Source organism: Nerophis ophidion, linkage group LG04, assembly GCF_033978795.1.
Source record: "Nerophis ophidion isolate RoL-2023_Sa linkage group LG04, RoL_Noph_v1.0, whole genome shotgun sequence".
Classification (NCBI taxonomy): domain Eukaryota; kingdom Metazoa; phylum Chordata; class Actinopteri; order Syngnathiformes; family Syngnathidae; genus Nerophis; species Nerophis ophidion.
Window position 1 is genome coordinate 26,683,565 of NC_084614.1, and position 16,995 is coordinate 26,700,559.

The following is a 16,995-nucleotide window of genomic DNA, read 5'->3' on the forward strand; positions in this document are numbered from 1 at the left end:
AGCCGCTGGATGTAGCCGGCAAAGTATTCCCATGCTAGCTAGCCGGTCTAGCAAGCACGCGTCATTCAGTCCAAAACGGCCCGATCTATCCACATTCAGAATTGTCTGGCGGTCGTAAGTGATCCCGGAGTGACCACGCTGTAAGCCAGCCATGAAATTTGCAGAATTGTCCGGTATTTTTGCCAAATGTTCCATCTTTACCAAGAGCCCCTCGACGCCGAAGTACATCCGGGAGATGCCATCTTGTTAAGAAAAGGCGTTAACAAAATAAAAGCATGTAAACAACATACGCAAATGTGCGATAAAATAATTGTCGGCGTTAATAGATTAATGAGTTAACGCGTAATTAACGCATTAATTTGCCCACCCCTAATTATTTTATATGTAGTGTAATAGATATTGTGTGGCCATCTACAACCATTTATTTCCAGTTATCTTGGCAAAAGCAGCAATATTGCATTGGAGTTCTTCACATTATGCAAGCGTTCTTAATGTTGTCGCCGGCCAGTGTGCGGTATGCTTATTGGAAATTCTACACAGTTCAAACAGAGTAATACCTGAACTTTACCTTCCCTTAGCAGTAGTTCACCTAATGGGTCCTAGAGGGAAAATAATTGTATATTGCAGTTTCATAATGGCTCTTGTGATTCCACGCAAAGGATTGCACAGAATACTAAAAGCATATGTTTAATGACTTAACACTGTGGGCCTCACCCCCCAAAAAATTGTTTTAGCTGTCAGCCATATGGCCATGTCATCACCGACATTACCCCCTGCATCACCCCTAGACCCACATGCATGAACACACAATGACATCAATCACAGCAGCAATCGGTTGATCAATTCCGTCAACTCACCGTCCTCCGTGGGTGCGTAGATGTTAAGATACAAGCAGTCCTCGCTCTGATCCTGAATGTAGGAGGCGACCGTGTCCAGGTTGTAGGTGAACCATATGGGCATCATTATCTCTGGCACAGTGCTGTGAATGTTCTGGGGGCACACGGGCATGAAGTGGGTAGCATTCTTGATCCCTGACCAAGACGAGGCCTGGTCTGGGGGCATGAAACGCTTCTCTCCCATGGGAGGTGCGGCGTAGGGCACGCCCAGGTACTGGTCGACAGGCCTGAGCACTTCACTGGGCACTGGGACCCTCAAACCTCGCAGCTTCCCGAACTGAGTGGTCACCGTCGGGTAGAACTTTTGGCTGGTAGCCTTGGTAAATGGCCAGCAGGAGTATAATATCCACCAGAGAAGAGCACAGTGGGTGATGGTTACAGTCCTTTGGTGGTGTGGCAGGTGTGCAGGCAACAGACGGTCTTTAAGTGTAGCCAGCCACATGGTGTGTGTGTGTGTCCTTGGGCAACACAAATGCACACTGTAGTGTCCGCTCTGGCCCCTTCGAGCTTGTCACACACACATCACTCACTGTGCCACGTATTGACCACTTTCAATGCAGCTGAAAAGAAAAGAGTCATACATTTATTAACATTATTAACACTACTACGTCATATTTAATATACACCCTTTCATTAGTCTGAGTAACAGCTCACTACATAAAGTCTAGTGGCTTTAACATTATGTCCCTAAGACGAACATAACTACATTTTCCTCAAACAGTAGGAATTCAAATCATTTTTACAAGCATATTTCTTTTTGTAAACAAGCTCAAGGCAAAACCTTGCTCTGGAAAGCAAAGTGACTTTAATAATACACCTTTTCAATCGAGTTCCAATCAATACTAGCCTTAGGAGGAATCATGGCTTGCCATTTGTTGATACGGCACATTATTAATATACTAAATAACACTATATCAATTACTTACACACTATTTTTTCCACTATGTGTCATTTTTTATTTTTTTTTTCAATCCAGATTGATTCCAAGGACTGGAAAGTGGGGGTGTCTCGAGTCATATTGCCATCGGGTATTGGTCAGATATCAACAAAAAACAATCGGCTTGCATCTAAACTTTTGGAAATAAGGCTCTGAAAAAGGCAGTCCTGCAGTGTGTTTACTTGTGCTTGGCAGCCAGTTAAAGGGGTCTTATTATGCAAAACCAACTTTTCCTACCTGTTGGTACCTGTTTTTGCGTGTTTGGGATCTGCATTAGCCCCAAAAATTTTAAATCAAACCATGGAGGCAAGATGGAAATAGACATGAATCAATCTCGCTTCTTTCAAAGATCCTCCAGTCGTTTGGAATTTACGGAGCCCCCAAAGCAGGGGTGTCCAAAATGTGGCCCGGGGGCCATTTGCGGTCGAAATAAAATTAGACATAAAAAAAACAGTAAAAATGTAAGCATAATAAGAAAATATGGTAGCTAATTTTAACACTAATAATTATTTCCAAGCAGACACATTGTTTTGTCTGTAAATTTATGTCTGTTTTAGATTCTCTCTCTTTTTTTTTTTTTTTTTTACAAAATAAAATATCAAAACGGCCCCCGCATTCCAGGCGTTAACGGATTATCAATAAATGGTGGAGATTAACCCAAGGAGATTTGCACGTATCCGCCATTTTAGTCCGATGCAGTAGTCCATAAGCTTCTTCTTTTTTTGGCTATCCCCTTGTTGTGAGGCAGACTGGCTTCTACATGCACATCCATCCTCGGCTGTTGACATTTTTAATACAAAGTAGCCTATAGTTCTAATTTATATCTGGCAGTAGAATCCATATGGAAGCACTAAAAACTTCAACATGGATATTGGGGAGACAACATAGTTGAAGTAGAGGCACATACGACGCATACTGAAAATACGGTCAAAGCCGCTTGAAGACGGTCTGTAAAACATAATTTATGCTAATTTTTGACCAACGCACAACCATTACATGTTAAAACAAAATAATGTTTAAAATGTAGAAAACCCATCTAAATGTTGTCCAATAAGGACAAGGTTGGTATTTTCTTCTATTTTAGTGAAGTCATTTTTGTTACGATCCACTACATGGATCGTTTGTTGTTTGCTTTTGTGTATGTTTTGATCACATTTTGGACTCTGCCGATCCCAGTAATTGAGCACTTCCTTGTTTGTATTCGTCACCATAGCAAATTATTTTGTTCCACCTGCACTGACGCCCGGCGCACACCTGTTTTCGATGACCGTTTCTGTATTTATACCTAGCTGCCTCCTCCCTTTGTTCGGTCTGAGTTCTTTACTTGCTTTTTGCAAACACTCACGTTCGATGATCTGGTCCGTTTTTGGCTGCTAAGTTCCGTCTTAGCTTCTGGGTGCTCAGCTCCTGTCACGTTTGGAGCGCATTGAGATGCGCGGAGGTGTCAACTCAAGACCAGACAAGCAAGTTAGCAGGTAAGAGCTGGATTTAATATATAAAGTGATGAAAGAACACTGATGTAAAGACAAAAGAAAGCATGTGCATTGCACGGGGAGCTAGGCTAACACTAGCACTGAGGTAAAGTCCAAAAAGGCACGCGTCGAGCGCCCAGAAGCTAAGACGGAACTTAGCAGCCAAAAACAGACCAGATCATCGAACGTGAGTGTTTGCAAAAAGCAAGTGAAGAACTCAGACCAAACAAAGGGAGGAGGCAGGTATAAATACAGAAACGGTAATCAAAAACAGGTGTGGGCCTGGCGTCAGTGCAGGTGGAACAAATGAAGTCGTTATGGTGACGAATACAAACAAGGAAGTGCTCAAATACTGGGATCGGCAGAGTCCAAAACGTGATCAAAACATACACAAAAGCAATCAACAAACGATCCATGTAGTGGATTGTAGCAATTTAAACGGTAAACATGGTAGGCTATAGGCTACAAGGAGCTAGCAGCTACACAACAGCTAAGCACACAATAGCGCAGAAGTTAGACTTTATGTAATTGGACAATATTTTAGTCTAAAACACATTTGTCATTATAATCAAGTATCAACTATTTATAACTGCATATTACTTACAAATGCAGTGTACTAGAAAGTATCCAGTAACAAACGTATCCGCACTATTTAATTCACTGCATCGCAAGTTTAACTTAATGAATTACAACACCAACTAGGTGCCGCAAAAAACAAATTACCACTACACTTCAACTTAAAGCCAGCTTTCCAGACGGTTAATAATAAATAATACAGTTCTTTATACCTACCATTGTTCTCTGTTTGACAAATGTTACTGGCTAAAACGTCTTCAAACATTCCTCACAACTAAACAATTAAAGTATGTATGATTCTGGCCCCAATATTGGTCTCGAAGGTGAAAAACTTCTGCTAGAAATGCTCTATTGAGAGACACACTAAATAACAATCATTTATGATAGCTTGCAGCCTAAGCTATTTTTATCCCTATATTTGTATAAATTCCAACCCCAGGAATATAGTTGACATACTTTCTCTTGAGATAGAGGACATTATCAAATAAATAGTTTTTTTCTTTATTTTTCATGCATTCTTTATATTTTGGTACACAATGCCAAGAAAAGTGTGATGCTTAACTATTTTTTAAATGTGACTGAAATGAATAATCTGTATTGTCACCTAAAAACTTGTGAAAAGATGTACATCTGATATCAGTATTCTTCATCTTGCAAATGCAAATGCATTTAAGACAAACCGTCTTAAAAGAACAAATACATGATAGAAAATGCACATCACACTGCATGCTCTGTGTTTGAGTGGAGGAGGAATGCGAAGGAGCCATCTGTTGACATGTCGGTGGTGCTGTGGATTAAGCATACAGATAAAAGGTGTGAAGCACCACTTATGTAAAAGACAAGTCTCAAAAACACATTTCTTTAAACTGAAAGAAAATTCAAGCGTCTTTAGAGGACGGATGTTTCAACGTCTCAAAGACAACCCAAATCTCTCAAATCACATTTGGTAATGTTTGGGCTTCACATCTAAGGGACCCTGTCGGAAACGGGATTCAAAACAAAAGCATTAAGGAAAGTGTTGAACAATCCCAGAACAAACATGTGTGATGAGCTAACTGAAGCACCGTCTTAAAGACAAACCAATTCAGGTTAATTAAAAGACTTGATGGGGTCTTATACGAGCCGTTAAAGTCTATTGGAGCCATTTAGGTTCAATACTGAAAGCTCTGACAGCTGGAAATTGGAGCTGGGCATTGATTGACTATAGGGAAATTATGATTAAATCATTGTTTAATTGTTATTTTTAAAAGTTTTAATTGAATGGGAGAATCCACATTTATGATTTCACGTTTAGAAGCTAGAGTCATACTGAAGACGAGAATAATGCTGCCCAAAGGAAACAGGCTGTAACGCCGTAGTTGACTGGTTGTAAAAAGGTAGGGCATTCAATATGCCTCAATTGCAAAAAAAGACAGTGTCACGGTGGCGCATGGTTGCAGGATGCAGAGACGGTGAGCGAAGTGCGGATAGGAAGGTCATTTAATTAACTACAAGGCAGGAGAAGAATAACACAGGTTGTGCAAGGTGTGACATGAAAGACGGACTTCTTTACGATCGATACATCAAACATTTTGGACTTTCCTACTGGAAAGTCAACATTTTCACATTGTATTCTCTGTACTTTGTTCCAGTCCCAACAAGAAAAAATAAAACAACCTTGCAAATACGGTCTGCTTTTTTTTTTTGGGCAAACGTGCTCCCCATTGGAATTCATATATGAATCTTATACATACAAGAAATGCAGATATGAATTGGCCCATTGAATGACTCCTATACGTGAGTACCATTGTTAAATTAAATAACACTATATTTTTGTATTTTTTCATTCAATGGGGCAGCACGGTGGATCAGGGTAGAGTGAATGTGCCTCACAATACAAAGGTTCTGAGTTCAATCCCGGGCTCGGGATCTTTCTGTGTGGAGTTTGCATGTTCTCCCCAGATTGTGTGGGTTCCCTCCGGGTACTCCGGCTTCCTCCCACTTCCAAAGACATGCACCTGGGGATAGGTTGGTTGGCAACACTAAATTGGCCCTAGTGTGTGAATGTGAGTGTGAATGTTGTCTGTCTATCTGAGTTGGCCCTGTGATGAAGTGGCAACTTTTCCTGTGTGTACCCCCAACTTTCACCCGAATGCAGCCGGGATGGGCTCCAGCACCCCCAGCATCCCCGAAAAGGACAAGCGGTAGTAAATGGATGGATGAATGGGTCATTCAGTGTACCGTATTTTTGGGATTATCAGTCACAGTTTTTTTCATAGTTTGGCCGGGGGTGCGACATATACTCCGGAGCGACTTATGTGTGAAATTATTAACACATTACCGTAAAATATTAAATAATATTATTTATCTCATTCGCGGAAGAGACGGAGAAAATGTCAGCAATCGTCACACACACGTCAACCAATAAGAATTTGGCGGGGGAGGGTCATGGCAGAAATGCATTGTGGGTCATGGGATGCTAACTGCTATATGCTATATGCTACTGCCAAAGCTATTAAAATGGATCATTTAAACGTTGGCAGTAACTTATAAAAACTGAGAAGGGCTGAACAAAAATGGCACCGAAAAGGAAATCATGTACTGCAGATTACAAGCTGGACGTAGTGAAATATGCAGCAGAAAACGACAAGAGGAAGCGGCGCGTACCTTTGGAGTTGGCAGAGTGGTTTGGAAGCGACATCGAGGAAGAAGATTTCATCGGATTTATCGATTAGGAGTGACAAATTGTTTGGTAAATGTATAGCATGTTCTATATGTTATAGTTATTTGAATGACTCTTACCATAATACGTTACGTTAACATACCAGGCACGTTTTCCGTTGGTTATTTATGCGTCATATAACGTACACTTATTCAGCCTGTTGTTTATTTATTTTAAATTGCCTTTCAAATGTATATTCTTGGTGTTGGATTTTATCAAATAAATTTCCCCCCAAAATGCGACATATATGTTTTTTTCCTTCTTTATTATGCATTTTTGGCCGGTGCGACGTGATTTATAATCCGAAAAATACGGTACATGTTTCACACTATGCTCAATGTATGATTTGTTGTGTAATGTTTTTTTATTGGGAAATATTCACATCAAACCATAGCTTTAATTAGATCCTTTAATAGTTTGTAGTGTGAGACATGTATATTGAATGACGAAATTGAAAATATAGTGTAGTATAGTGTAACGATTGTACTTACAAGACAAACATTTTCAAAAGAGATCCGCGCTTTGGAATGTGCATTCCTTGGGTTTATGCACATGCACAGATGCAAGGGGCTCCTGACAAGCATGTTTTTCCAAAACTCATGGCTAGACCAATTTGTATTTTCAATACTAGTATCATTTGGAGCCTTGAAGGGTTTTATTTCACTAACAACTTATAAAATGTAACCCATGCACTGTAGAATATAGACCGAAATAGGGCCACAAGCAAAATGTTGTGTAGGGCCGCAACATTTCTAGAGTCGGAACTAACAACAACATTTCAAAATGTCAAATATTTTTCATTGTCAACAGTGGAACTTCCAAAGTTGAACACCCTTATAGAAGTACAATTAAAGTTCAAGCTAGATTTTGGGGAAACAATGTGCATACAAAGCCAAACGATTATGCTGTGTGACCAGTGCTGCAATGATTAAATGATTACATCGAATAATTTGATTAAAGCTTTTATGTTGCTTCAATTAATTGTTTATTGAATCCAACTAATAAAAAATATTTTTAAATCCAGACTACGTGGAATGTCCGGACAATTAAGTACGCGGACATAGTTCCTGTGGAGCTGCTGCAATGGAGCACACGCATGTGGTACCATGATCTGTGTGGTGGCGAACAGTGGAGATTTCTGTTTTTATTTTCTTAAATTTTTAACGCATACAATTTCAATGTTGAGGATGTGCATTTATTACAAAAAATAAAGTTATGGCGAGCAGGAATTATTTTTGTTCATTTCAATAATTTTCACTAAAATACACATTGAGGCTAAAAAGTGTGTTTTATGTGATTACTCGATAAATCGAACAGACTAATCAACCAATTGATTACTCAATTACTAAAAATAATCAATATCTGAAACCCTATGTACAAATCTCATTATACCATTAAAGGCGAACATTATCACCAGACCCAAAATGGGTGAATTTTGGCGAATTAAACGCGTTTCTGTTTATCCCTTTCTGAGCGACGAAGTCAGAACGTGATGTCACATCGGTACACAACACCAGTTTTCCCTACACATCACACGCATCGAGTCAAATCAGTTGTGTTATTTTCCGTTTTTTAGACTATTTTCCGATACCTTGGAGACATCATGCCACGGATTCAAGTTGATTTACGTAGAATGTGCATCGATTAGCACAGCATGCTAATTGATGCTAACATGCTATTTAGGCTAGCTGTGTACATATTGCAGCGTTATGCCTCATTTGTAGCTATATTTACATCCAGCCTTTCCCTCCATCCACGTTTAATGCCAAACAAATAAATACAAGACGACGGATTTAAGTTGCTCCAGTGTCAAGAGATGCGAAAGTCCCTCATTTGGTTTTTACCGGCGATGCTATGACAGAGATGGCACAGAGATGGTAAGAATGTCTGGATATCCTGCGACACTCAAAGCAGATGCATTCCCAACGATAAAGTCAACAAAATCACAAAGGGGAGTGTTGTTGATTTTATTGACTAATGTGCTAATCAGACAAATTTGGTCGCGGCATGACTGCCAGCTAATTGATGCTAACATGCTATTTAGGCTACCTGTATGTACATTTGAAACTATATTTACATCCAGCGTTTCCTTCCACCCACATTTAATGTGAAACAAACACTTACCAATCGACGGATTTAAGTTGATCCAGTGTCAATGCGAAAGTCCTGATCGGTTGGTCTGCACATTTTACCGGCGATGCTAAGACAGACATGCATGGCCGAATAGCGTCAATAGCTATTCGCTCAATAGCTTCAGTTTCTTCTTCAAGTTCGTTTTCGCTATCTTCCTCCATACTCCAACCATCTGTTTCAATACATGCGTAATCTGTTGAATCGCTTAAACCGCTGAAATCTGAGTCTGAATCCGAGCTAATGTCGCTATATCTTGCTGTGCTATTCGCCATTGTTTGTATTGGAATCGCTATGTGACGTCACAGGGAAATTGACAGTGGCTTATGCAAATAGCGAAAATCAAGCACTTTAAAGCTTTTTTTAGGGACATTCCGGGACGGGTAAAATTTTGAAAAAAAATTCGAAAAATAAAATTTTTATTGGTTTTTAACCCTTCTGAAATTGTGATAATGTTCCCCTTTAATTTTTTTGGGGACTTTTTGGGACATCACCACAGAAGGGTATAATGACAAAGAAAAAAAGTGTGATAAGTATAGACCTGGAAATATAAAAGCTTTGCTGTTTGGTACAAAATGATCAACATCTTTCATATTATATCCTCATGAGAACTCATGTTCTCTGCGATGGACACTTGTGTTTTGCAAGAACAGGTTTATTCTTTCATCAAAATTTCTGACAAAAGAAAATATTTCCACTGCAGAGGATGCTGGTTTTTATGAGGATGTACCAAGCTGATGCCATGTTAATACCTGTCAATGCTCACAATTGAAACATTTTTGGAAATATAAGGACAATTTGTATCCTGTAGTGTGGAGCTCATCACATTATGCGGTATTGGGAAGTATTTAAAAAAAATTAAAGTTAAAATACAAAAAATATATGTGAAAATATTTTCATTGGAAAGAAGGAAAGCGGGTGTGCTGACACAATAATGATAATTACAGCAGTACCTATAAAATGCCACAAAGTGCCAGTATTGCTTTTACCATGAATTGATTAACCTGAACCCCAACTTATACACGTCGAAAAACTTATTCAGGTGTTACCATTTAGTGGTCAATTGCACGGAATATGTACTGTTCTCTGCAATCTACTAATAAAAGTTTCAATCAATAAATCAATCAATGTTATGCAAACACTTTCCTGTTCCATCTCCACGATGTCAATCATATTTAAAGCTATATGGTTAACTTATATTTTAACAGAAAGAATGATACTTAAAACCTTGCCTGCCTATTTAATCAAGGTTCCAGGATTAAGCCTGGAATAAATCGACTGACTTTGCGTTATTTCCTATGGGAAATTGGTTTTATTGACTTGGAATTCAACCAGCGTCACAGAATAGATTGTGCCCGACGGGCATCACTGTACCATAAACCAGTAAAAAGATGTTACGCAACTAAGAGAAAGCAATCGTCTTCTTCTTGTGCCGGGCTATTCAACTGGCAACCCCAGTAATGAAACCATACTAGTCTCTGAGTTCAGTTCAAAACTTGCAAGACGAACATTTTTGCTGGAAATTCCTAAAACACTAGAATGCTATACTGTTGTAGAGAAGAGCTTGGGCTACTGTAAACACATTGCATTGACATTTTAACATTGCTAGCTTATAGAGGTTAATTTGCGTCTTTAATAGTGCCTTTTTTTTTTTACACTGAATTTATGTGACTGAAATTTTTGCATTTGAATTTTGCAAACTGGATTTTTTTACACCAAATTATGCTGACAATTCCATTGAAAATACATTCTAAGTTTTAAAATTCAGTGTAGAAAAGTTCAATGTATAAAAATTCTCTGTAAAAAATGTTCATGTATAATAACAATTCAGTGTGAAAAAATTCAGAGTATGAAAATTCAGTGTCAAAACAGTTGTGTATAAAAAATCTGTTTAAAAACATTAAGTGTATATAAATTAAGTGGAAAAAATCCAGTGTATAAAAATTCAGTGTAAAAATATCCAGCGTGTAAAAATTCAGTGCATAAAAATTTGCTGATTCAAAACGCAAGACATAGATTCGGTAAATTAAGACAGAAGCAATTGATCCTCTTTCAGAACCAGCCAATGAGGTGTCAGGTATTAAGTAAAGTGACAGGAGTCATACAATACAGCATAAAAAAGGCAGTTAACTGTGCTACTTTGGCATAATACAACATAATTAACGTTTCAATGCAGCCCGCTGGATGTTTTAAAACTATAAAAATGATTCCAACGGTTAGAATCTGCACTTTTTAGTGACATACAAAATAGTCAGCATAACTTGATTTAGAAAAAAAATCCGGATCACAAAATTCAAATGCAAAAAATTCTGTGTCAAAAAAAGCTTTTTTAATAAAGACACAAATTAACCTCAGCACACATGGAACACTTCTTGGGCGTTCCTCAAAGCACCCTTTTAATTCCTCCCCTTTTTGATGGGTATCAATTGTTTTTCCCTGTGACGTGATTTATGTAACAAAGGTGTTGCTGTACTTCAGATGCAGTCAGTAGTCATTTGTTCAAATTATTTATTTATACAAGTAGTTTTCCTTAAGGCTCCATTTTAGGTCGTCTCTTTTTCATCATTTGGCCTTTTCAACTAGTGGCCCGTGAGTTCAGTTAAAAAAAACTTGGGAAAAACGTTACATTTTTGCAGCAGATTCTTAAAAACACTAGAGTGTTGTTATTGAGATGATATTTGACTAGCTTTTTGGCAGATGGTCCTTAAAAACAGCCAAGAGTTCTTGTAACTCTGACAAAATATCAGATCGAATTCAGCTGAGATAGGCTCCAGCACCCCCCGCCACCCAAAAAGGGACAAGCAGTAGAAAATAGATGGATTGAAATGTCTACTGTAGAGGATGCTGCTAGACTAATTGTAAAGGGGTAATTTGCGCCCCGCAGTTTTAACTTTCTGGAAAAGTAGCTACCTGAAAATGTTAAGCTAGAAGCATGGTCAAATGTAGCTAAGCTACAGGTGAAGCTATCCCAAGTGAATTGTATAGCAAGCTACACAGCAAAAGTAGCTTGCAAAATTAAAAACACGCTCTAGGCTACAGACCCCTGTTTAACAGCAATTATATCTATGGGCCCAGATGTAAAATATTAATTTTAATGTAACTGAGAGGGTACCAATTACTATCAACGATCTGCCATTTAGCTGCGGACACCCTACAACAGGGGTCACCAACCTTTTTGAAACCAAGAGCTACTTCTTGGGTGCTGATTAATGCGAAGGGATTCCAGTTTGATACACACTTAAATAAATTGCCAGAAATAGCCAATTTGCTCAATTTACCTTTAACTCTGTTATTATTAATAATTAATTATATTTATCTTTGTGGAAACACTGATCATCTTAATGATTTCTCACAATAAATATATATTTTTGATGACATGTTTTAAATAGGTTAAAATCCAATCTGCACTTTTTTAGAATATATAACAAATTGGACCAAGCTATATTTCTAACAAAGACAAGTCCTTATTACTTCTAGATTTTCCAGAACAACATTTTTAAAAGAAATTCAAAAAACTTTGAAATAATGTTTAAATTTGATTTTACATATTTTCTTGATTTGCCAGAATATTTTTTTTGAATTTTAATCATAATAAGTTTGAAGAAATATTTCACAAATATTGTTCGTCGAAAAAACAGAAGCTAAAATGAAGAATTAAAGTAAAATGTTTTTATTATTCTTTACAATAAAAAAATCAATTTGCTTGAACATTGATTTAAATTGTCAGGAAAGAAGAGGAAGGAATTTAAAAGGTAAATAGGTATATGTGTTTAAAAATCCTAAAATCATTTTTAAGGTTGTATTTTTCTCTAAAATTCTCTTTCTGAAAATTATAAGAAGCAAAGTAAAAAAATAAATGAATTTATTTAAACAATTGAAGACCAGGTCTTTAAAATATTTTCTTGGATTTTCAAATTTTATTTGAATTTTGTCTCTTTGAATTAAAAATGTCAAGCAAAGCGAGACCAGCTTGTTAGTAAATAAATACAATTTAAAAAATAGAAGCAGCTCACAGGTAAGTGCTGCTATTTGAGCTATTTTCAGAACAGGCCAGCGGGCTACTCATCTGGTCCTTACGGGCTACCTGGTGCCCGCGGGCACCGCGTTTGTGACCCCTGCCCTACAACTACCTCTTGGGGTCCCCGTACCCTACTGTATGTATTTATTTTACAAACTTTTTTGTAGTTTGCCTTTTCTATGGCCCACCCCAATATTATTATTCATTTTCTCTGCCTACAGTAAAGAGCATCTATTTTTTCTTGACATAAAAAAACAATGACTTGGGAAGAGTTGTTAATGGTTATGCGCAGTCAAACTTTTCATGAACTCAACTCACCTAAATGTGTGTTCCAAAAATGTGTGTTGGACGTCTTAGATGAAGAGAAGAGTTATGATTTTGGTTGACAGAGTAAACAACTAAAAACTATGGTTTGGAGTGAGGTTTTCTCTAAATATGGCCAAGGACAAGGTTTATAGTGGGTTTCCTGGACGTTGTCTTCATCCCTAAATAAATAATCGGTAACATTTTAGTATGGGGAACATATTCACCATTAATTAGTTGCTTATTAACATGCAAATTAGTAACATGTTGGCTCTTAAAGGTCTACTGAAACCCACTACTACCGACCACGCAGTCTGATAGTTTATATATCAATGACGAAATATTAAAATTGCAACACATGCCAATACGGCCGGTTTAGTTTACTAAATTACAATTTAAAATTTCCCGCAGGGTTTCCTGTTGAAAACTTCGCGGAATGATGACGCGTATGATAACGCGTGTTTGTGAGGTTATTGGTTGGAGGGGACATATTAGCCCAGCACCACTTACGGCTAAAAGTTGTCTCTTTTCATCGCACAATTACAGTTATTCGGACATATGTGTTGCTGAATCTTTTGCAATTTGTTCAATTAATAATGGAGACTATAAAGAACAATGCTGTTGGTGGAAAGCGGTGGATTGCAGCTGCCTTGAGCACCGAAACACAGCTGGTGTTTCTTTGTTTGTTGTGAAGCTTTAACACAGAGCGGTCAAGTGAACATGTTTCTCTACGTCAACCAGCAAGTTTTTGGATGGGAAAATTGTGATATTAAGTCAGGTCCTACCGGAGACTTGAGTGGATTACGCGACCTCATCCTGCAGCTCAAATACGCAGCTGTGATCTCAGCTCCTTGGCTTCTCTCAGAGACACTGGCGTTCACCGCACCCATCCGACTTTCAGGTATGACTTTATAATCTCACTAAAATACTATTAACACAATAAGCAGATAAGGGATTTTCCAGAATTATTCTAGTAAATGTGTGTAATTACATCTGAAACTCTCCCACTGCCGCCGCCTGGAGCCGTCGCCTTTTCTTTTTTTTTAAAGCCATCCATCCATCCATCAATTTTCTACCGCTTATTCCCTTTCGGTGTCGCGGGGGGCGCTGGCGCCTATCTCAGCTACAATCGGGAGGAAGGCAGGGTACACCCTGGACAAGTCGCCACCTCATCGCTGGGCCAAAAATATATTTTTTTAATTTTTTTTAGTGCTTCACTCTAACTTTCCTCATCCACGAACCGTACATCCTCGCTCAAATTAACGGGGAAATCGTTGCTATCTCGGTCCGAATTGCTCTTACCTCTGGTGGCTCACATTATAAACAATGTGAGGATGTGAGGAGCCCTCACACCGGTGATGTCACGCGCACATCGTCTGCTATTTCCGGTACAGGCAAGGCTTTTTTATTAGCGACCAAAAGTTGCAAACTTTATCGTCGATGTTCTCCACTAAATCCTTTCAGCAAAAATATGGCAAAATCGCAAAATGATCAAGTATGACACATAGAATGGACCTGTTATCCCTGTTTAAATAAGAAAATCTCATTTCAGTAGGCCTTTAATGAGTCATTAAGTACTTATTAATGCCTTATTCCGCATGGCCTTATTATACAACAACCCTAACCCAAACCCTGTAACTCTAACCCCAACCCCAACCATAACCCTAACACTAACCCTAAGCCTAACCAAATAACGCTAAATTAAGTCTTTATTACTTACAATTAGGGCTGGGCGATATGGCCTTTTTTTTAATATCGCAATATTTTTAAGCCATATCGCGATATATGATATATATCTCGGTATTTTGCCTTAGCCTTGAATGAACACTTGATACATACAATCACAGCAGGATGATGATTCTATGTGTCTACATTAAAACATTTTTGTTCATACTGCATTAATATATGCTCATTTTAAACTTTCATGCAGAGAGGGAAATCACAACTAAGTCAATTTACCAAAACGTATTTATTAAAGTTATTAACAGGTGACTTTTCAAATGATGCTACATATTAGCAGTAATGCTACTTTTGGTAGCAACGCTTGTGCCCCACACTTGACAAATTAAAGTTGTCTATTCGACATATTACCACTTGAAGCCGAACCACCGCCAGAAGATGGACCCCGTGCTGTTTTTCTTGGGAATTAATTATTCCTTCATTTGTTACCAGATTCGCATCTTTTTTCACACCTTCGCAACACTCCGCTAGCATCACGGCTAACGTTAGCCACGCTGCTACTTCTCTGCTGGGCGAGGGGGTATACGTACAAACCCTGTTTCCATATGAGTAGGGAAATTGTGTTAGATGTAAATATAAATGGAATAGAATGATTTGCTAATACTTTTCAACCCATATTCAGTTGAACGCACTACAAAGACAAGATATTTGATCTTCAAACTCATAAAATTATTTTTTTTTGCAAATAATAATTAACCTAGAATTTCATGGCTGCAACATGTGCCAAAGTAGTTGGGAAAGGGCATGTTCACCATTGTGTTACATCACCTTTTATGAGGTATAGCTCGGTTGGTAGAGTGGCTGTTCCAGCAACTTGAGGGTTCCACGTTCGAGCCCCGCTTCTGCCAACCTAGTCACTGCCGTTGTGTCCTTGGGCAAGACACTTTACCCACCTGCTTCCAGTGCCACCCACACTGGTTTAAATGTAACTTAGATATTGGGTTTCACTATGTAAAGCGCTTTGAGTCACTAGAGAAAAGCGCTATATAAATATAATTCACTTCACTTCACTTCTTTTACCAACACTCAATAAACGTTTGGGAACTGAGGAAACTAATTGTTGAAGCTTTGAAAGTGGAATTCTTTCTCATTCTTGTTTTATGTAAAGCTTTACTTTTTTATGTAGAGCATTATGAAGCTTTATGCTTCATAATGCGCCACACATTTTCAAAGGGAGACAGGTCTGGACTGCAGGCAGGCCAGGAAAGTACCTGCACTCTTTTACTACGAAACCAAGCTGTTGTAAAACGTGGCTTGGCATTGTCTTGCTGAAATATGCAAGGGCGACCATGATAACGTTGCATGGATGACAACATATGTTGCTCCGAAACCTGTATGGACAATTCAGCATTAATGGTGCCTTCACAGATGTGTAAGTTACCCATGCCTTGGGCACTAATACACCCCCATACCATCACATATGCTGGCTTTTTAACTTCGCGCCTATAACAGTCCGGATGGTTATTTTCCTCTTTGTTCCAGAGGACACCACGTCCACAGTTTGCAAATATAATTTGAAATGTGGACTCCTTAGACTTCAGAACATTTTTCCACTTTGCATCAGTCAATCTTAGATGAGCTCGGGCCCAGCGAATCCAGCAGCGTTCCTTGGTGTGGATGATAAATGGCTTTCGCTTTGCATAGTAGAGCTTTAACTTGCACTTACAGATGTACCGACCAACTGTAGTTACTGACAGTGGTTTTATGAAGTGTTCCTGAGCCCAATGTGGTGATATCCTTTACACACTGATGTCAGTTTTTGATGCAGTACCGACTGCGGGGGTCAAAGGTCCGTAATGTCATTGCTTACGTGCAGGGATTTCTCCAGATTCTCTGAACCTTTTGATGATTTTACAGACCGTAGGTGGTAAAATCCCTAAATTCCTTACAATAGGTCATTGAGAAATGTTGTTCTAAAACTGTGCGACAATTTGCTTACAAATTGGTGACCCTCGCCCCATCCTTGTTTGTGAATGACTTAGTATTTCATGAAAGCTGTTTTTATACCCAATCATGGCACCCACCTGTTCCCAAATAGCCTGCACACCTGTGGGATGTTCCAAATAAGTGTTTGATGAGCAATCCTCAACTTTATCAGTATTTATTGCCACCTTTCCCAACTTCTTTGTCACGTGTTGTTGGCCTCAAATTCTAAAGTTAATGATTATTTGCAAAAAACAAAACAAATGTTTAACAGTTTTAACATCAAATATGTTATCTTT

The 16,995-nt window shown here is 38.4% G+C and overlaps 1 protein-coding gene across 1 annotated transcript in view; it reads right to left on the reverse strand.

The window, feature by feature from the left end:
- Positions 1-16,995, reverse strand: part of nlgn3b (neuroligin 3b) — a 50,011-nt gene that overhangs the window by 30,525 nt on the left and 2,491 nt on the right. Inside the window, exon 2 of the mRNA XM_061897716.1 lies at positions 858-1,456. Coding sequence (XP_061753700.1) covers positions 858-1,338 — 481 coding nt within the window. The 5' untranslated portion in view covers positions 1,339-1,456. The remainder of the gene's footprint in view (positions 1-857; positions 1,457-16,995) is intronic.